This window comes from Herpailurus yagouaroundi, unplaced genomic scaffold, assembly GCF_014898765.1.
Source record: "Herpailurus yagouaroundi ecotype Mexico unplaced genomic scaffold, PumYag 139, whole genome shotgun sequence".
NCBI lineage: Eukaryota > Metazoa > Chordata > Mammalia > Carnivora > Felidae > Herpailurus > Herpailurus yagouaroundi.
In genome coordinates, this window is record NW_024412394.1 from 33,357,240 (window position 1) to 33,379,664 (window position 22,425).

General features: G+C 35.9%; 1 protein-coding gene and 1 long non-coding RNA gene across 5 annotated transcripts in view; both read right to left on the reverse strand.

Moving 5' to 3' along the window:
• LOC121029657 (uncharacterized) overlaps positions 1-4,260 on the reverse strand; it is a 92,357-nt gene extending 88,097 nt beyond the window's left edge. The window contains exon 1 of one of the 4 annotated variants that reach the window (XR_005789822.1): positions 3,984-4,260. This is a non-coding gene — a long non-coding RNA (uncharacterized LOC121029657). The remainder of the gene's footprint in view (positions 1-3,983) is intronic. The other 3 variants (XR_005789825.1, XR_005789824.1, XR_005789823.1) reach the window with 3 other exon arrangements.
• A 12,272-nt stretch (positions 4,261-16,532) lies between these two features.
• LOC121030045 (60S ribosomal protein L7a-like) lies at positions 16,533-17,705 on the reverse strand. Its single transcript, XM_040474603.1, has 2 exons — positions 17,523-17,705; positions 16,533-17,283 (listed from the first exon to the last, which is right to left on the reverse strand). Exons 1-2 carry the CDS (start codon positions 17,703-17,705, stop codon positions 16,840-16,842), a joined length of 627 nt encoding a protein of 208 aa, XP_040330537.1. The 3' UTR covers positions 16,533-16,839.
• Positions 17,706-22,425: the final 4,720 nt, after the last annotated feature.

Genomic DNA, 22,425 nt, shown 5'->3' on the forward strand with positions numbered 1-22,425 from the left:
TGCTTTCCATACAACCTGACTTGGACCTCCACAAGGTCACTGATGACCCCCCATTTCCTAAATGTAGTGGGAACTTACCTTGCTTGACCTCTGACCAACATTTGATTACCACTTCACATTTCCTCTTCCCCTTCCTTTTATTTGAAACAAAAGCAACATCTCTATTTTTCCCCCAATGACTTTTTTTTAATCTTTCTTTTTCTCTTCTTACTATAGCAAAAATACAAAGTCATAGAAATCATTCCGATCGTGTTTAAGGAAAACTAAAATTTGCTGTCCTTATCAATTCTGTGTATTTCTTCAGAGGAGAGCATGGTTAGATTACTGCTTATAGTTTCACCAAATAAAAGCATTATATTTGACATGATAACATTTTCATATATTTACAAATATATTTATAATTCATAGTAATTCTTTTACTGCCCTTTAATGATTCCCCTTTGGACAATGTTAGCCCATGTCTTAAGAAAGTAAAAGAGGGGCCCCAGGGTGACTCAGTTGCTTAAGCGTTGGATTTCAGCTCAGGTCATGATCTCATGGTTGGTGAGTTCGAGCTCTTCATGGCACTCTCTGCTGTCAGCGCAGAGCCTGCTTCGGATCTTCTGTTCCCTCTCTCTCTCTGCCCCTCCCCTGCTCATTCTCTCTCCCCAAAATAAATAAACATTAAAAAAAAAAGAAGAAAAGAAAAAAGATTTAAAAAATCATTCCCCAGTTTTCTGAGTTTCAAAATAGACTTAAAACTTATGTTAGAAAAATAGTTTTGAGAAGAAAAGATTTGAGTTTTGAATTCAAGCACTTTAAGTTATACATTTTTTCAGTGTTTTCTGTCTCACCCAAATGGTGTCCCATCTATACAGCTGTGCAGTTCAGAAACCCAGAAATCACCTGAGCACCTCATGCTCACATTCCACTCAGTAGAGTCCTATCAATCGTATTTCCTAAACATCACTAGGTTATTCTAGTTTTTCTTGTGCACACTACCATCACCCTCTTCTAAACTACTAACATCTCTCCTCTGGATTTCTTTCTGTTGTAGATACTATTCTCATATATCTCCACCCAAAACTTACCACTCCCCCATCTATGTGGCTCATCTCAAAATGGCTTCCACATTTGCAGCTAGGATATCCTTGCAGAGTGTACATATTATATTATGGTCTCCTTTAAAACTCTTCATAAATTTTTCATTGCTCTTATGGAGGAAAAAAAAATGTGAATCATGGTTTACAAAGCCCTACATGTTATGCCCCCATTTTAAGTCTCCAGCTTTCTTTTTCATTTCCAACCACTCATGCTCAGTTTAAGCCAGACTGGCTTCTCAGCTCACTCCCTTCTCGTATGGACAGGACCCCATTCACACTCACTGAATCCTCTTCCTGTGCTTTCCTCAAATGTTTATTCTTAGTTTACCTTTTCTGATTTTTATCATATGATAATTTTTTAAAGTTTTAATTTCCCAAATTCTTATTGCTTTCCTAACTTGTATAAGGATTTCCTGTAATTAACAAATATAAAATCATATCGTTCTTAAATAATAATTGTGTTACCTACTTTACAATATTTATTCTACTTACTTTCCCCCCTCTTGTTAAATTGCTTTGGTTAATACTCCTAACAATACTCTGTTCTAGTGGGGAGAGCAGGAATCTCTTCTGATTTTCTAGTGTTGTGTCATCAGCCATCATTCTGACTTTCGATTTTCTCTCCTTTCCAAAAGTGACTCCAGATTCTATTAGCTTTTTTTTTTCCCCATGCTAGTTTTACTTCATGTGTATCACAAGTAAGTGGGGGTAGAATTCCCCCTTTCTTGAGTGGATCTCTTTTCTTTAATGTGATAAAAAGACAAAATTTAAACAAGACGTATTTTTCACTTAAAGTTCTATAAAATTCCTTTAATAGTTGACTGTATTCAATATGGATAATGACAATAATGAACAGTTGATTGCTGTTTATTCAAAATGCTTTATTCTTATTAAAATCTCTCTATAATAAGCACTTTTATACTTAAAAATCTATGTGTGCATTTTAAATGATTTATTCTTAGGGTATATTCTTAGAAATTATGTTCTGTATCAAACACAACATTAAAAAAAAAGACTATTGATAAATATGGCCAAATTCTCCAAATTGCTTCCCAGAAATTTTCTACTAATTAATAATCCCATTAAAATGGGCTTGATTTTCAAGCTTTTCCTGCAATGAAAGAGGTAAACAGTCCTAGGCTGCTAAGTCAAGCTGGCCGCTCGTACTCAGTGATGGTTTTGCATCTCCTCCCCTGCGCCTCTCTTCACTCTCCCACTGCACACGCATAATGGTGTCCAGAGGTCGGGTATGACTAGGATACCGGCCTCGACTCAGGAAAGCTGTAGACACAGGAGAGTTAGCTGACTCCTGGTACACTAATAACAATATTGGTGTTACTATTTCTATTCCTATTTGCTTTTGGCACAAATGACAGCCAGTTCTGGAAAAGCTGAACCTGTTTTTCACTGCCAACATGTTCTACTAATGATCACTGCACAAATGCCAGCTGTAGCTACAAAGGGAAAGATTTCTCCGATTTTCTCGCCTTTAGGGACAGAAAGGGGGGAAAAAGTACTAAATGAATGTGAATTGGAAGCCAGTAACTGAGACATTCTTCTTTCTCTGGCTTCATACCTTCACCCATATCTCCTGTGTTGTACTGCTCAGGATAAAAGTTCCCTATATGCTCTCTAACCAGGTTTTTCTGTTTAAACTGTGGATTATAACCTCATCACATTCAGCAATAGTGTGGGCTGTATCATTATATTCATATGAAAATAGGAGAGAAGTGCCAGCTTCCCTTCTCCTAAACTACTCTGCTTGCATGCATTCTTTGATATTTCTGAAAGGTTTGCTGGGAGAATCAGTGCTTCAGACAGTCTCCATTTCATTTTCTCTGTTCTCTGGAAGTGGCTCTGATCAAGACCACACTTAGGGAGCACAAATGCTGTTTGAAATTAATAGCCACGACAAAGCAACCACCTCTTTCTTGGAGCATTCTGTGAATGGCAGTGAGGAGGTTAATTCCACTCCAGAGTCCCCAAGGGCACCTGGCCACGATGTTCACATTTATTTCAGCTGTGGTCCTGTCAGGTTGATTACATAGTTAAAACCAAGACTCTTTTGTATAGGTTTCTAGAGCAGTTCAGCTGCTTAGCTGCCTGGAAGCATTAATAACCTAGAATCGGAGTGACAGGAGAGTTCCTGGCCCCAGTTCTCTACTGGGAGCTCCCGCCAATGTCTGTTTGTCTTTGAAAGAGCAACTCAAAAATGTGAAATTTACTCATACCATTTCTTCTTCAATAATAAATACATGTACTGCTCAGTGACGGCTTACTCTTTTCTAGAGGACTTACATAAATGATCTTCAATTCTCGCAACCTTGCTAGATAGCTCTTTGTTTTTTGTTTTTGAGGTGAGGAAAGCACGGCTCAGAGACTTTAAGGGGTTCTACAAGGCCGCATAGCTAAAACTGACAAAGCCAAGATCTGATTTAGGATCACCTGGCACCATAAGGTGGGCTCTTCCTCCCAGGAAACACTCTCCCACAATCTTCATTAGCGGCTTTGGTAAGAGCAGTGAGTGCATCCTGTCCAGTATTAATAATCAACAGGATATAGGGAAGCACAGCAAGCCAGGGTTCAGAGAAAGGCAACTGAGTACGTTAGCGCTGGGAAAGAGACATGGTATTTAAATTTAAGTAGAGATTGTAACATGAGATAAGGTAAGCCTACTATTAGTACTTCATAGCAAAGATCTAAACTGCTTGCTTCACCTTCTGCATTGGCTCAGCAACTTTCATGCCTCTCTCATTCTGTTCCACACTGGGAATGATTTAGGGCCCTCAACAGACTGTGCCAACCAGATTATGTTATCCCTCCACTTACACACGTTTAATGATTTTTCATCACCTTAAGAATTAATTCCAAACTCCTCAAAGTGGCAAATCGAGTTCTTACCTTTCACTGCTCCCCATTTATTTCTCCATCCTATCTTTTTCTAGCCATATGAATCATTTGGAGTTCCCTTGAACAAACCTTCTTTGCCTATGTCTCTAAGACACTGTATCAGCTGTTGCTCCTGGCAGGAAAGTCCTCCCTCACCAAATTCTTCCTACACTCCCATTTCTGTTTTCCATGACACAGTAACTTAAGGGTCATCAACTTTCAGAAGCCCTCCCTGACTGATCATCCTGACTGAGCAGCACACAGCATGCTGAGATGTGATTTGGTTTACTTGAATTCTCTTGGTCTAGACCTTGGACTCCTTGGGAATGTGTATTGCCTAGGAGCACATATTAAGCTGTTAATAAATACTGAACACAAGGAATCAGGCAAAGGTTGAGTGATCTAATACCTAGATTCTTATCTTCCTTGATTAGAAGAGTCAGGAAAGACTTCTGGATTACCACTTTTTCTGCAAAGGGATAATTAATTTTGAATCAGTTCAAACTCAAGTATTTATTGAGCTTTTACTGCAAAGTCTTCTTGGAGTCCTATATCTCCAGTAAATAAAAATTGTACTGTTTATCAAAAAAATAGGGCTTCGATAGACAAGGTTACAAGCTAAAATGTTTGAAATGAGAATTTGCTTCAAATAATGTGAAACATGTATTGTTGCCAAATTGATGATATTCAGCAGTTTATAACATAAACTAAAGCCCTGATTCAGTTTGTAAGCTGATATTTGCTGTGACACCAGGTTCAAGGAGTGAATTCTCATGTCCTCTGGAGGACTTAAACAATGGAAGTCAAATTCTCCTTACAATATATCTTCATATAAGACACACCTTTGAAAACAATATAGTTTAGTTGGCTTCAGATATGTTCTTTTTAAAATATTTTTCATCTATATGAAGTTAGAGAAAGTAAAAAATAGGTTGGTTTAATGAAAAAAATTCGGTAGAACCTGAAATTAGCATGTACATAGTTCAAAATGCCTTCTCATGGACAATACTCTTGTGTCCTGTCATAGGTTTAGTTTAAGTGATTTAAAAATGTAGGTGTCACTGTATTATTTTATACATAAATATCAAATAGAAGTGGTTGAAGTACAGGATTGGACTCCAAGAAGAAGTCTGGATTTTCAGTGCAAATACTTCCACAGACTCTGTGATCCACAAATGGAATGAGGTATAGACTCCACGGGTAAAGATAATGGCAGGAATAGAGAGTGTTTCTTACACACTCATGGAGAATCTGTTCACTCTCCTAATTCACAATGTCCTTTTCTTTAGGACAGTACTTTAACTCCTTGATGCAGAAAAGAATTGAGTATTATACACACATTTTTCATTTTCAGAATAAATTTTCAAATGTTAACCAACTAAACTAAATATGTATAGATTATTTTTACAGGTATTTCACATTTGCGAGTTAAAAAAATGAATCTTGAGAAAGAGCAAAGCTGGAGGCATTATGATTCCAGCTTTTGAAATATACTACAGGGGCGCCTGGGTGGCGCAGTCGGTTAAGCGTCCGACTTCAGCCAGATCACGATCTCGTGGTCCGGGAGTTTGAGCCCCGCGTCAGGCTCTGGGCTGATGGCTCAGAGCCTGGAACCTGTTTCCGATTCTGTGTCTCCCTCTCTCTCTGCCCCTCCCCCGTTCATGCTCTGTCTCTCTCTGTCCAAAAAAAATAAATAAATGTTGAAAAAAAAAATGAAATATACTACAAACCTGTAGTAATCAAAAGAGTATGGTACCAGCACAAAAACAGACACATAGACCAATGGAACAGCATAGAGAGCCCAAAAATAAACCTACACTTGTAAGGTCAATTAATCTTTGACAAAGATGGCAAGAATGTCAATGGGAAAAAGTCGCTTCAACAAATGGTACTGAGGAAAATAGCTACATGCAAAATAATGAAACTGGACCACTTTCTTTCATCATACACAAAAATAAACTCAAAATAGGTTAAGAATCTACATGTGAGACCTGAAAGCATAAAACTCCTGGAAGTTTTTTATGTTGGCTTTAGAAACTTTTTCTAGATATATCTCCTCAGGCAAAGGAAATAAAAGCAAAAATAAACTGTTGTGACTATATCAAAATAAAAGGTTTTTGCACAGTGACAAAATGATAAAGCCACTTACTGAATGGGAGAAGATAATTTGCAAATGGTATATCTGATAAGGGGATAATATCCAAAATATATAAAGAACTTATACAACTCAACACAAAAAACCCACAAATAATCTGATTAAAAAATGGGCAGAACACTCAGACATTTTCCTAAGGAAGACATACAGATGACCAACAGACACATGAAAAAAATGCTCCACATCAATAATAATCAGGGAAATGTAAATCAAAACCACAATGAGATATCACCTAACACTTGTCAGAATGGCTGGAATCAAAGAGACAAGAAATAACAGGTGTTAGCGAGGATGTAGAGAAAAAGGAACCTTGATGCACTGTTGGTGGGAGGAAAATTTGTACAGCCACAAATTTCCAAAATTTGTACTGTGGAAAACAGTATGGAGTTTCCTCAAAAAATTAAAAATAGAATTAACATATGATCCAGTCATTCCACTACTGGGCATTTACCTGAAGAAAATGAAAACACTATTTTTTAAGTTTACTTATTTATTTTGAGAGACAGAGAGAGAGGCAGAGACAGAGGGAGAAAGCAAGAATCCCAAACAGGCTCCACACTGTCAGCACAGAGCCCCATGTGGGGCCCAAACTCACGAACAATGTGTTCGTGACCTGAGCCAAACAATGAGATCATGACCTGAGCCAAAAACAAGAGTAGGACTCTTAACTAAATGAGCCACCCAGGTGCCTTAAAACACTAATTTGATAAGATATATGCACCCCTATATTTACTTCATCAGTATTTAAAATAACTAAGATGTGAAAGCACTTGAAGTGTCCATCATCAGATAAATGGGTAAAGAAGATGGGGTATTTACATACACACGTACACACACGTACACACACACACACACACACACACACACACACACACACACACACACCGGAGTGTTTCTCAACCAAAGAAAAGAATGAGATCTTGCCATTTACAAAGACATGGATGCACCTAGAGAATATAACGCTAAGTAAAATAAGTCAAAGACATATACCATATTATTTCATTCATATGTATAATTTAAGAAACAAAACAAAGGAACAAACAGAAAAAAGAGACAAACAAAAAAAACAGGCTCTTAAATACAGAGTACAATCTGGTGGTTGCTGGAGGGGAAGTGGGTGGGAAGATGGGTGAAATAGGTGAAGGGGATTAAGAATACACTTACCATGATGAGCACTAAGTAATATATAAATTGTTAAATCATTATAATGTACACCTGAAACTAATATAACACTATATGCTAATTATACTTACATTTTAAAAAATAGGGAAGAGTAAACTATAAAAAAATAAGAAGTAAAACAAACAACTATAATAAACTGAGTAGAGTTGATCAGTATAATCAAAGAATAAGCAAACTTTACTATAGGTAAAGAGCTTCTTTATCAATGGTTTAACCCATGTTTCTCAGTCTTTTGAGAAAAACCATTGGCCTACTTGACTAGGAAGACTTTATAGAGATTCACTTTCTACAGTTTGCACTGAGTTCAAACTCATATGATTTCTTTACCAATATAACAGTATATAATTAGATATGCTTCTCAAGTTGCATAGCACCCTCCCTCTACTTCTTTGAAAATCACATGTCAGCTTTTGTAATACACAGAAATTTACCCACCACTTAGCCAATCACCAGACTTCAAAAGATATGCTTTAGATGAGAAGTACTTTGATGAGGTCAGCTTCTACCCAGAGTCATGTTGCAGTCCTGGTCAAATGGTTTATTAAGGGAGGGGCTGCATGGAGTGACTGACACTCAGGAAGGAACTCAAGATATATAAGTCCACTTACTCAAACGGAACAGAACATAAATGCAAAATTGGGAAAGCACCTGTTGTTCAATTTTAGTTTCATCTTTTCCTTGAACTTCAAGAATTTTACTTTGTCTCTCTGCATGCATACATAAAAATATTGTCTCCATATAAACCTTCACTTCTAAATATCACAAAACTATTGTTATGTTTTTAAAAATAAAGTATTAAAAAGCCTTCATGATATGTACTTGAATTTAGTTACATGACATTAAGCATTAGACAGCTAACAATCCTGATTAAATATTTGAAATTTGAAAAGATGAATATTCTAGCCTTTTTTACCCTTGGGGGTTTTTAATTTGGTTATCTGTTTACTGTTTCATTAGGTGAGCCATGTAATCAGAGACCCATAGTAGCTATAGAAATTACTAAGTTTAATGATTCAGGAATTCCCCTGAAGTGAAAATAATAACTAAACTGAATAATCTAAATTGATTAGTTTTACTTGTATCCTAACAGCTCTTGAGACCATAATATTAAACCTATCACTTCAGTATTTTCCATAAATTCATTTCATGTATATCCCAGGATCCAAAAGCAATTCTGCAAATGCAGTTTAGCATTTCATTTTTTAAAAAAGTGCTTTTGGCTTTGTCATTTTAGAGACTTTTATCTTTTATAATGTAAAATCATTAGGTCAGGGCCATCTCTCTGATTCCTGAATTATACACTGAAGCACTGTACACATTGTACAGATGTCTGTCAATGAGTCCATTCTGGCCATCTTATGAAGAATTAAGCTGTTAGGCATTATGCAGGATATAAATGGGTGAGGCAGAAAATCTGTCCTTGGGGAGCATACACTCTGTGATTTTTGAGAAGATAACATATCAAATAATTAGTTTTGAAAAATATGTCACCGGTTGGGGTGATTAAAATGTAAAATATAATTTATATATTCAAAAGAATATTGTCATTCAAAGGCCATTTTGGCAAACTATCCATTAAGTCTGTTGATACTGCCTCAGTATGATAATTTTAGAATGCTGTCATTTGGATTTGCTTCTTAGTGAGTTACAAAGCCACATAAGAATACCTGTTTCTTACTAGCACTTTTTTAAAAACATGAAGATACTATTGGCCAGTTTGATTGACCTAACTTTTGATTAACTTAACTGTATTAAAATTACATTTCTCAGCCTGAAAATGTTAAAATTATACATATATGCTCAAGCATCTGAGAACAATTCCAATAAAGCCATTACCAATATAGAGTTATCTTAATATAAATGTATGATTTTTAAGATAGAAATTTTGAAGGAAGGTATACTAATGTCTTCTAGTATATCTGTTTAATATGTATATTTATAATATTTACATTAAATGTGTGTATATATTTATATAATATACCTATACTTGTATGATAAAGTACAATACTATAGGATTTCATAGGAAGGGGTTCTGGATAACAGAAGGAAGGGACAGGACATTTCTTATAGAGAAGAAGAAAAAAGAAAAAAAAGAAAATAGTGGAAAGAACTAAATGACATATCCAACCACAGAGAGGAGACCAGTGAACTCTTCAAAAGATGATTGGAAATTGATGGTAACATATTTGATACAGAAGGTAAAAGGAGTGGGAAAAAAAATCAAACAACTGAAAGTTTTCTAGCTTGGGCTATTATGCCCATAACAGAATGAGAGGTATTGACTCCAAAATAAAGATAGTGATTTTGTATTTAGAAACATTGAATAACATAATTTGAAAACTATAAAAGACCTTAATTATTACCTAGTTAGAGCACGTACGCTCTCTCTCTCTCTCTGTCTGTTTCCCTTTCCCTTTATTAGAAAACAGATAAAGAAGTTATTCAACCAAAATCTGAAGACAGCCAAGAGAGACAGAAGTCAACACTTGATATTTCCTCTTTGGAATAGGAGTATACCTTTCAGAAGAGAGTAAATATTCTAGTAGTGGGAGTGGTGATTTGAGATAAAATAAAAAGCTGGATGGGAGAAGTTTGCCTGTATTCATATGTGAAGGTAGAAACTCAGAATGTAGGACTTTCATAGGGTAGGAGATTGAAATAACTAGGTAGAGCAGAAGCCCAGAACACCTGCTACATCTACTAGAAAAGAAGGTGGAAGCCATGAAGTCAGATAAGGAAATTTATTATCTTAAAGTAAGAAAAAAAGGTTAAAAATTAAAATGTATATACATTTATTTTATAATACTAAAAAATGAAAACACTAAAGCAATAATAACTCTATAATATTAAGGAAACGTAATTTATAATTTTAAAACTGGAAAAATCTCTGGGCCCAGATTGTTTGACTGGTGAATTCTATCAAATTTTTAAAAAGTAATTAGCACCAATTCTACACAATCTGTTTCAGGAAACAGAAGAGAAGGGAACACTTCTCAACTCAACTTATGATGCTAGGATTACCCTAACATCAAAACCAGAAAACAGTACAAAAAAAGAAAACTATAGATTCATGTCCCTTATGAATGGAGGTAAAAGTTCTTAAATTATTAACAAATAGAATCCAGCAACATATGGTATCTAATATTAATTTAGATTATTTAAATTAATATTAATATTAACATTTAAATTTAAATAAATTAAATTAATATTTAAATCAATTTAAATTAATATTAATTTATTATTTATTATTAAATTATTAATTATTTAAATATCAATACTTTAATATTAAATAATTTGTAATAAGAATTATTCAATGTAAACAAGAGGGGTTTATTCCAGGTATGTAAGACTGGTTCAATATTTTTTTTTTAATTTTTTTTAAACGTTTGTATTTATTTTTGAGACAGAGAGAGACAGAGCATGAAGGGGGGAGGGGCAGAGAGAGAAGGAGACACAGAATCGGAAGCAGGCTCCAGGCCCTGAGCCATCAGCCCAGAGCCCGACGCGGGGCTTGAACTCACGGACCGTGAGATGGTGACCTGAGCTGAAGTCGGACGCTTAACCGACTGCGCCACCCAGGCGCCCCAAGACTGGTTCAATATTTAAGAATCACCCAGTGTAATCTATCATATAAACAGGCTAAAGAAGAAAAGTCATATGATCATATCAATTAATGCAGTAAAAGCATTTGACAAAATTCACCACATATTCATGGCAAAATTCTCAGTAAAAAAACAAAGAAAAGCAAAGCATAGAGGAGAATTTCTTCATCTTGATAAAGAATATCTATTAAAAAAATAAAACCCTACAGATAAATTATACTTAATGGTGTGATGGGATGCTTTCCCTCTAAAAGCAGGAAGAAGGTAAGATGTTCATATTACCACACTCATTCAACATAATAATGGAAGCTCTGGTCAGTGCAGTAAGGCAAGAAAATTAAATAAAGAACATACAAATCACAAAAAAAAAAGAAACAAAACTATTCTTGTTTGCAGATGACATCATTATCTACATAGGAAACCCCAAAGAATGTACAAAAAGCTTCTAAATTGTGGTTGTAAGCTTTAAAATTCATATAGGTATATAAAGAACCCAGAATACTTGAAACAATCTTGAAAAACACAGTGTTGGAGGACTCACAATTTCCATTTAAAAACTTATAAAGTAGGGGCACCTGGGTGGCTCAGTCAGTTAAGCATCCGACTTAGGTCATGAGTCGGGAGTTTGAGCCCCAAGTTCAGCTCTGTGCTGACAGAGCCTGGAGCCTGCTTCAGATTCTGTGTCTCCCTCTCTGCCCCTTTCCTACTTATGCTCTGTCTCTCTCTAAAATAAAATAAAGCAAAACAAAAATTTAAAAAACTTATTATAAAGCTAAAACAATCAAGCCAGTGTGGTACTAACATAAATACACAAATATAGTCAACAGAATAGAATTTAGAGTCAAGAAATAAACCTTTACGTTTATAGCCAATTGATTTTCAACAAGAGTGTCAATATAATTGAATGGGAAAAGAATAGTCTTTTCAACAGTGGTGTTGGAACAATTGAATTACATATACCAAAGATTGAATTTGGACCCCTACCTTACCCTTACCTCATCATATACAAAAATGAACTCAAAATTGATCATAGTCCTAAATGTAGGAGATCAAGCTATGAACTATCTGTGGAAAACATAGGAATAAATCTTTGTGACCTTGGATTAAGCAATGGTTTCATAGATATTATACCAATTTACAATGACTAAAAGTAGATATATTGGAATTCATCAAAAGTAAAACATTTGTGATTCAAAGGATATTATCAAGTAATTGAAAAGATAACCCACAGAATGGGAGAAAATATTTGTAAATTATATATCTGGTAAGGAACTGGTATTCAGTATACATAAAGAATCCTCACGTTTCACCAATGAAATGTTAATAATCCAACTAAAACTGAGAAAGATGTTTGAATAGACATCTCTCCAAAGAAGTTACTATATAACTGGCCAAGAAACAAATTAAGTTTCTTAATATCATTAGTTTTTAGGGAAAAGCAAATAAAAGCCACAATGAGATACCACTTCACACTCACTAGGAAGACTGCAATAAAAAGGATGGACCATAACAATTATTGACAAATATCTGGAGAAATTGCAACCCCCATACATCATTTGTGGGAATGGAAAATGGTGGAGACACTTTAGAAAATAATTTGGCAGTTCTTCAAAAAGTGAAACAAAGTTACTGTAGAACCACCACTTACACTTCTACGTATATCTCCAAGAGAATTAAAAACACATGCCCACACAAAAATTTGTACACAAATGTTCATAGTAACATTATTTATGATAGCCAAATGTGGAAATAACCCAAATGTCCACCAATTAATGAATGGATAAACAAAATGTAATATATCCATACACTGGAATATTATTTGGCTATGAAAATGAAGTGCTAATACAAGCTACAATGTGGATTAATCATGAAATATTATGCTAAGTCAAAATAGTCACACACAAAAAGCCTCAAATTGTATATATATATATATATATATGTATATATATATATATATATATTTTAATTTTAAATGTCCAGAATAGGCAAATCTATAAGATGGAGAGTAGATTAGCAGTTGCTAGAGGCTGTAGGAAAGAAAAGATGTGAAGGGACTGCTAATTGAGGTGGGCTTTCATTTTGGGGTGATGAAATGTTCTAGAATTGCAGAATTGTATTTAATGTACAACTGTATAAATATACTAAAAATCATTGAATTGGACAATTTAAAAGGGTGAAATTTATGACATGTGAATTATATATCTTGGTAAAAGTTTCATTAAAACAATAATAAACTTAGTCATAGCCTTTAAAGATTGTCAAATTAAAAATGTTTATGTAAAATCATACATTAATTAGAAGACTAACATGAGCTGCCTGTGATATACACCCTTCTCCACAACTAATCTTTGCACATTGGAGAAAAAGCATGGGCTGTTGAATTAGATAAGTGAAAGCTTTATACAAAGAGACATTAAGGAATACCAAGGTCTATTTATATTTATCAAACAATTGCTGATTTTAGTTTCAAAAACCTTATAGTAAAATAAGCACATCATAAATTTGGAATACCTCATAATATAAGATTTCCAATTTTCAAATTAACAGTAAACTAATTATAAAACATCCTGAACAATGTGAATATCCTATCTTTGTAAAATCAGTGGGAATCTGGTAAGTCAATACATACATACTTTCATTATATCAAATTTTCATTTAAGAACTTTGAATATCTTTTTGACAAGGACAGACTCAGAGAGTTATGAAAGTTTGTTAACATATAAACAATGTACAGATGTTAGGAAAAATACATACGTCTTCTCCAAATTAGATAAATCAGTCTTGCTTCATGAAGGAGACTTGCGCTGTAGTGATTGTATTTCTCATGTTGATAATCGTATTGATAGTTTATAATAACGAGAACAAGCCTTCTGTGTTGTTCTTGATCTTTGCTTTTACTGTTGTTAATTTGTTTTATTGTCCATTATGTGGAAATGAAGAGGAAGGAAGGGACTAGAATAATTGAGTTGGTCAATACTTTGTTTTGTTGCCACAGGCTTCCTATTTTGGATGTCAAGAGAGATTCCTCTGCCTCCATCTTTATTGGCCTCATCTATGTAACTAGGTCCGCATTTTGTTTATTCTTTTTAGTGTTGAAATCCTTCCTGGGTAGCAAGACCTGCTCCTCACATCTTGATTAACTCTCACAAAGTTGTTGTTCTGGGAGGGTGGACCTTTTTAGGAACTGGTCTCTTGCCCACTACTCCCAGTGAATTATCCATCTGCTAATTGCTTCCATCTGCTATTTGACCCCTGATAAACATGAATGAACCTTGAAAACATTACGCTGAGTGGAATAAGCCTGTTTCACAAGACCAAATAGTATGATTTTGTTTATATGAAATGTCTTTAATAGGCAAACCTATAGAACAGGAAGTAGATGAGTACTTGCTTAGGTCTGCGGGGATGAGGATACAAGAGAGTGGTGGCTACAAGATAAGGAGTTTCTTTTCTGAGATAATGAAAATGTTCTACAATTGACTATGGGGATGATTTTACATGCCTGTGAATATACAAAAAGCCATTAAATAATATACTTTAAATGTGGTGTGTGAATTTTCTATGTGAATTACATCTCAATAAGGCAGTAGTTAAAAAAGAACAAGCAAAACTGAAAAAAAATATTGATCTCTGTTGGAAACAAGTCTAAATTTACAACATCTCTGAGTAACATTCCTGGTAGCTCCTTGCATCTTTGTTCTCCTTCCATGCCCACCCCACCACACATGCACACACACACACACGCGCACACACACACACACACACACACACACACAACCTGAGCTACTTCAGTTTCTCTATTCTTCCTTATTCTCTATTCTTCCTTATTCTTCCAGTTTCCTCCCTTTCCTTCTGATCCACTGTTTCACGGGTCCTAGTATACCTGGTAGTTGAGTTTTCCAAGTATTCCTTGGTTTGAGATGTTGTCCACACTCTTCCCAGTGTTCTCTATAAATTGCACAATGTCTAGTCACATTTAAGGCTGTCATAGCTGAGACTATTTTACTTCATGATAAAAGTAGTATGTTTATTGGACCTTAACAGGCTTACTCCATCCAGAGTTTTGGAGAAAGGTTTATACTACAGTAGCACAAGACAAGATATGGGAAGGCCTTTGCAGTTTTTAAGAAAATAAAGTAACTTTGCTCCAGCAGGGTTTGGGTGAGTTGGACACTAGAAAAGCAAGAAGGGACAAAAGTGTTGGGGAAGACTTGTATCCCATGCTGAGAAATGTGGGAAGGGGATAACCATTAGGCAGTGGGGAATCTCTGAGTTTTTGATAACGGTCAAATACTAGAAGATTTTTTTGTATCTGTATTATTTCAGTGCTTTTTGATACTTTCTAAATCTATTCTCAATTTGTAGCATATGGTCACACAAAACTAATTTTCTTCCCTTGAAATGATCATTTCATGTTTTAAAACCATCATTAATTTAATTTTATAAAACTCTAATGGTTATCATGAGTCACATTCATTATCATTATTATCATTATGTAATTTTGGGGTTAAATATTAACTAGGCTTTTAAATTTCTAGCTAAATATTTTATCGCAGACCCTTTGATTTCATGCTAGTTGTTTTGTATCCATGACTGAACAACCTGAATGTTTCCAAATTTTTGGCACAAAGGCTGCATAATTTAGAGATAAAGAGCTTCTTTAAAAATTAAAAAAAAATGACAATCTATAAACATAAAATTGCTAAATGAAACTAATACAAAACTCTTAGGAATCACAGTGATCAAATTGTGAGATTGATTAATTTGCAAATCATAGCATATAAGCAAGGTAACTTTTAGTCATGGGCTCTCTGTCATATTTCTCCTGACACAATTTTAATAAGATTCAGACAGGATCCAGAGAATCAGTTTTGATCCCTGCCACTCTATTTTCCCTTCAGCCCATTTAGATAATTATTAACTTAGCTATGCTAATTATCATCACTCTATTTATGAGCAGTCTTTAGAACATTCTCAGATGCAAGTGATTTCTACTTCTCCTTAAGTCCTAGATGTTTTCATTGTCACTCACTTTTTCTTCCTACTTAGTGTCTAGTACACATCATATGTATACCTTATATCCTTAATTATTGATAAGTATTATTGATACTTCAAGCCCTAATCATATTTTCCTCCATCCCCCCATTGTGCTTAGCAGAGCATCAGCAAAGAGTAGGCACTCAAGTGTCTTTGAACAAATGAATGATATATTTTTCTCATTATCTTCTTTTAAGCTTCTCTCTCATAGCAATTCCTCCTTTCAGCTGTGCACTGAGATCCCTTTAGAAATTATTAGCATCCATTATATCTCAATGTAAATTATCAAATATCTATTTTGAAAAGGCACTCTATTTTTTTTTAATTTTTTTTTCAACGTTTATTTATTTTTGGGACAGAGAGAGACAGAGCATGAACGGGGGAGGGGCAGAGAGAGAGGGAGACACAGAATCGGAAACAGGCTCCAGGCTCTGAGCCATCAGCCCAGAGCCTGACGCGGGGCTCGAACTCACGGACCGCGAGATCGTGACCTGGCTGAAGTCGGACGCCTAACCGACTGCGCCACCCAGGCGCCCCATGAAAAGGCACTCTATTAAGAGGCTGAGAGATGGACAGATAGAAAAGACCCTCAAGGAGACTATATATTGATGATATATATGTTGGTAATAGTAGATTATATATAATCTTTCAAAAACCAAAGATGATGAAATTAGAGATTGCCACAGATATGTTTTACACATCTTTGTTACTAATTTTTAAATATTGAACTAAAAGAAACTTTCAAAGAATGACTGGAGCCCATCTATTTCAGATAAGCAATCTGGATTTGTCTGTTTTTATAAAAAGAATGTGTCTTTTTTGTGCTATTTTGACTTTTTTTGAAAGAGAACTTTTTGTAACTTTTATGTACAGAAAATTCAACAGCTTATGCTTAGCCCAATTTTGTGGCCAGTTCTTTAGCCTTTTCCAACTTGGCAATGTGAGCCACTGCCTGTGGACCTAGGATATTGCGTCCCCAGTGACAGCATATCTCATCATATCTGTCATTGTAATTGGTCCTGATAGCTTCCACCTGCTTAGCCAGAACTACAGCTCTTTTGTCTTCCGAGTTAACCTGTGTGAAGGTGACAGTAGTGCAGGTCTTCCTGTGGACCAGATGTCCTAGCTTGGCCTCCTTTCCCTTGATAATGCAGTAGCGAACCCCCATCTTACAACACAGGGCACACAGGAAGACAACCACCTCAGTGGGATCCACATCATGTGCAATCACCGCCAGCTGAGCCTTCTTGTTTTCCACCAAGACGGTGACAGTATTAACCCCAGCTCGAAGGACAGGTGACCTCTTAGAGGGGACATCACCTTTGCTGGCAGCTTTCTACTCAGCCTGGAGCAACAATCTTTGCTTCTTATTTGTCTCTGGTCTGTATCTGTGGGCCACCTTTGCTGGCAGCTTTCTACTCAGCCTGGAGCAACAATCTTTGCTTCTTATTTGTCTCTGGTCTGTATCTGTGGGCCAGCTTAAGCAGTTGAGTGGCTGCTTGGTGGTCCCGGGCCTGGGTGAACTGGTTAATTATGGGAGGCACTTTTAGACATTTATAGAGAATATCCCTTTGCCACTGCAGCCTGATTGGTGACAAAGCGGATGAGGTCCCTTTTGGGCTGGATATCCTGTCTAATACCAAAATTCTTGGGCCTTTTCTCAAATAGGGGATTGACCACCTTCTTGGCCTCCTGCTTCCTCATGTCAGCAGGAACAAGGTTGCCCATCTTGTTCTTAACCTTCTTTCCTTTCAGCATCTTGGATGACTGGAGCTGTGCTTTGATTTTTAAAAATTTTTCTTACTTGACTATAGTTAACATGCAGTGTTACACTAGTTTCAGGTGTATTACAACTTCGCGATTTGACAAATTCATACACCGTGCTATGTTCACCACAAGTATAGCTACCATCTGTCCCATTACATTGCTATTACAATATCATTGACTGTATTCCTTATGCTCTGCTTTTTATTCCTGTGACTTGCTCATTCTATAACCGGAAGCCTATATCTCCCTTTCCCCTGTACCCATTTTGCCCCCACCCACCCCACACTCCTCCCCTCTGGCCACCATCAGTTTGTTCTCTGCATTTATAGTTCTGATTTTGTTTGTTTATTCTTTTTTTTTTTTTAGATTCCATTTGTGAGTGGAATCATATGGTATTTGTGCCACTTTCAACTGATACCATTAACAGATGGGTTCCTTTAACTTAGGGTCACAGATCAAATTTATTCATCTTGTCTTTCTCTAATCAAAATTATGGTTTGGTTGACAATTTAAGAAACTATTTTTTAAAGTTATTTAAAGGTTGGTTAACTTAACTGCTTTAAGCTTTTGAAATTCTCAGTTTCTATATAAAGTGTATGGCTCATGATCTCAGGATATATACAGCTGTTGCAATTGTTTTTCGTGCCTCATTGTCAAGTGACATAAAGGAGGAATTTGGCGGCTGGCTTTAGAATTCTTTTTCTGTAAACTGATATGCAACACATTCCAAAATAAAATATCTAATATGCCCGTAATTGGTAATGAATTTGGAATTTGGGATACACAATATTATTGCTTCATTTATAAGTTACCCAACAGAAGGAAGCAAATTCTAGATCTTGCTGATCTTCAGCAAGATTTAATAGGTAACTTGGTTGCCCCAAGGGTTTCTTGGCTGGTGAACAATCTTGGCTGATGGAAAAAGATTCCTTTGAAATGTTGTGGATTTGTTTCATAATTTAAATTAGTCCAGGACAAGGAAGAATTGAGGACAGAGGATAACTCAGTGAAGAGATGGACCACTGCAAAGGAGGAAGAATCTTGCAGCATAACAATTCTGGGAAATAAGAAATTTGAGCAGGTCAGTCAGTATAAACCCAAGTATTTGAGGATTTGAGTGTAAAATAAAAATCTAAGAGCAAGGACAGACCCTTTCTGGATGGTTAATCATAAAGTACAAAAATTAGCTGAGTTCAAAGTCTTTGCTGAAAATAGGAATGTGTTATCTTTTAGAGGTTTAAAATCTGTGGCGGACTATCTGAAAAATACAGCAGTATTTTGGTGCTGCTAGGACAGGGAATGTGGAGAGGGCACCTGATGGTGGGGAGTTCTCCTCTTACAGCCATGTGCAGCAGCCTCCACTAGATTAACAGTCCTGGCCTCCAGCCACACACTTTAGTCACTCTCCCCATGAAGAAGGCATGTGCTGTCGCTTTGCTGGATCACAGGTGTTGATTCATTTCTCCCCTGGGGCAGAATGGGGAGGGGTAATATATACAAAGGCATCATTTGGTGTTTGATTATTGCATTTCTCCCCTCTCCACTCCAGATGAATATGAGGTAAAGATCCTTTATATTTAGAATAAAAAAATTGTTTTTACAGAAAAATTACAATAGTATAGGGTTCCCATATAGCCCACACCATTTTCCGTTAGTAACTTCTTACAGTATTAGTATGGTACATTTGATACAATTAGTGAACCAATATATTGATACATGATTATTAAATAAAGTCCATACTTGATTCAGATTTCCTTTTTACCAATTCCTTTTCTGTTCCACTGAGAACATCATGTGACATTAATCATTGTGTCTCCTTAGGCTCGTCTTGGCTCTCACAGTTTCTAAGTCTTGTTTTTGATGACATCAGTGTTTTTGAGGATTATTGGTCCTGTAATTTGTAGAATGTCTCTCAGTTGTGATTTACGGGTATTTTTCTCACAACTAGAATAGGATTATGTGTTTTGGAGATGAAGATCACAGAGGTAACATGCCATTCTTATCACATAATATAAAGGGACAAACTATCACCTTGATTTTCACTATTGATGTTGACTTTGATCACCTGGCTGAGGAAGTGTTGGTCAATTTTCTCCACTTAAAACTTGTCTCCTTTCCATAATGTATTATTTGGAAGGAAGTCATTATGCACAGCCCACAGTTAAGAACTAGGGAGCCCTGCTCAACTTCTTTGAGGATTGTTCAATGTTAACATTAAGCGTTTGATACATGTGTTGTGCAACATTTTTACAAAGGAGTTGTGCTGTTCAGTTACTGGGGATATTTATGAACTTAAAAGGCAACTGACAGAATATTGTGGTTTGGGTAAATGTGCAGAAATGGGTAAGAAAGAAAATTTATTCTTTCATTTGCTGGACATTTTTTGATCACTGACTCTGGTTTCAAACTTGATGCTGTATCAAAGACTTGCCCTCAGAGAGGTTATTACAGTTAAGCACAATAAATAATTTTTAAAAATCTAGGGGCTCCTGGGACTCGGTCAGTTGAGCAACCAACTCTTGATTTTGGCTCAGGTCATGATCTCATGGTTCATGAGTTAGAGCCCCACGTCAGGCTCTGCAGTGGCAATGTGAACCCTGCTTCGGATTCTCTCTCTTTGTGTCTCTCTGCCCCTCCCCCACTCACTCTATTAAAAATCAATAAACAAACATTAAAAAAAAAACCAGCAAAGCTACAGTAAAACATGAGGGCAAAAATTTAACATAAAACTTTTTGTTGCCTGAAGATAAATTTCTACAGACTAGAGCAGTGTTTCCCGGGGCTTAGTGGGAATTTAGTGCAAATTGACACAAAAAGGTGGATCTTTCAAGTAGCCAGAATATTACCCTGTTGATGTCCTAGAGAAGAAGTATGGTACATAACTCTTATCCTTCACAGGTGGGTCCCCTGCAGGGCCCAAGGGCAACATGCTTCCCTGTGAGATAAACAACTAACTGAACCTGGGCCAGTGAAAATAATTCTCTCATCTTATCCAAATGAATTTTTCACAGTCTGCCTGTTTATTCATACCATTTCCACTTGGATTAAAATAGTGCTTTTATTCACTTCTTTAATTATTATTTGGGCTTTAGAGCTTCACCTATATAACCTAGACAAGAAGTTCTCAAAGAATATTACAAATCACCAAGTCACAGGATATCGATAGATAGTACACACACATTGTTAATCTTGGAATTCATTGGGTTTGATGATATCCGAGGTTTATTTTCACTCTTTTCTTTTATATTAATTAGAGCTAAAATAAGCATGACTAGAATCAGGAGTTTTGTGAGTGCCAAATTATTTTTTTTCTGCTACTTCCATGTTGAAAGAGCCCTGATACTGTATGGTGTCCAGCTTTGCCCAAATTGGCTCCCGGCTAAGTTATGATTGTTATAAATCTACTACAATGCTCCTATTGTTCTAGCTAGTAGTTGGTTTAGGGTGAGTTCTACCCCATTTCTGATGGAGACTTGAGGGAGGTCAACTGAGAGTAGAGGGCTTTGGGAAAGAGTTTGTATCACTCCTTAAATTAGATGAACAAAGGAAGAGACTTTGTATATTTTCCTGTATGATTGAGTCCCTGGTCTGTAGCCATTTGTGAGCACAAAGGATGTTAGCTTGAGAGAGTCAGACTTGCTAAGAATGGCAAAACAGGAAAATGAAGAGAACTTTGGTGCCATAATATCATTGAACAACTGAATTAACAAACACTGGACCATTTGTTTGTGAGATAACAAGTTTTCTTCCTTTTAGTTTAAGCCGATTGGGTCAAGCTTATTTTCTATTTGCAACCAAAGCATTCCATAAGAATGGTTATATACATAAAACCACACGTGTGAAAGAATTTAGGGCTATTTAAGATATTTCAAAGATAATTTTGTCTTTAAGTGTTTTTTCAATGTATGCTGACTTTAGAACCTAATCCCTGCTAAGAGACAATTCCCCAGAATGTTCATTGATGAAGGATGGTAATCTTACTTCTTAGTCTGGCATCTACCTTATTTTCTTTTACATATTTTGAGTTAATGTCCTAACTTCTGTTTCCCTTGTCTGGAAAGTCCACTCATTGGGTGGACTTCATTGTATCTCAATACTATCTTTTGGACAAGGATAAACATCCCCCCCAGTTCAGGCAACTTAGATGCTTTCTCCAGGCTATTTGGATTTGGGTCTCTGAGACATGGGTCAGTTTTTTTGCTTTTTGTTTTTTTAGCTCTTTCACTGAAAAGGAATGCAAATTAAGATCTGGACCGACCATGTTTGGCCTTACACATGACAAAATAGAGAAGGCAATTAGGCAAAAAAAGAAAAAAATTGAAGGGAGAGAAGCAGGAGTAAGAGACCACATCAATCCAGAGAGACAGAGAGAGTAATTTTAATGTCCATTTTCTGGATCTATTTGCTTCTGAGGGCTGGCCTCGGATTTCATGAAATAAGTTTATATTTGCTAATGTTTCATACTTCTCATTAAAAGAAATCGAGGGAGTCTATGTTACTTGCAACCTTTTGAAACTTGACTAAGGTACTTGTGAACTAAAAGAGACTTAATGGGATTTGATTTTCCTGTTTTGGTAATGCCACAGCAATCGGCATTCTCTTATGGCACTGATATCAATCTGTCTTGCATTAGAGCAACTTGGTGACTTACATGATCTACTTAGTAGTGTGTGAGTTTAAGAGAAAAGATTAGCCTTATTAATTTTTTAAT

Excerpts from the sequence above, each read along its gene's own strand:
- LOC121030045 (XM_040474603.1), bottom strand. The coding sequence starts at position 17,705 with ATGCTGAAAGGAAAGAAGGTTAAGAACAAGATGGGCAACCTTGTTCCT. Across the intron at positions 17,284-17,522 it reads TCACCAATCAGGCTGCAGTG|AAAGCTGCCAGCAAAGGTGA; the intron begins GCAAAGGGATAT and ends CAGGCTGAGTAG.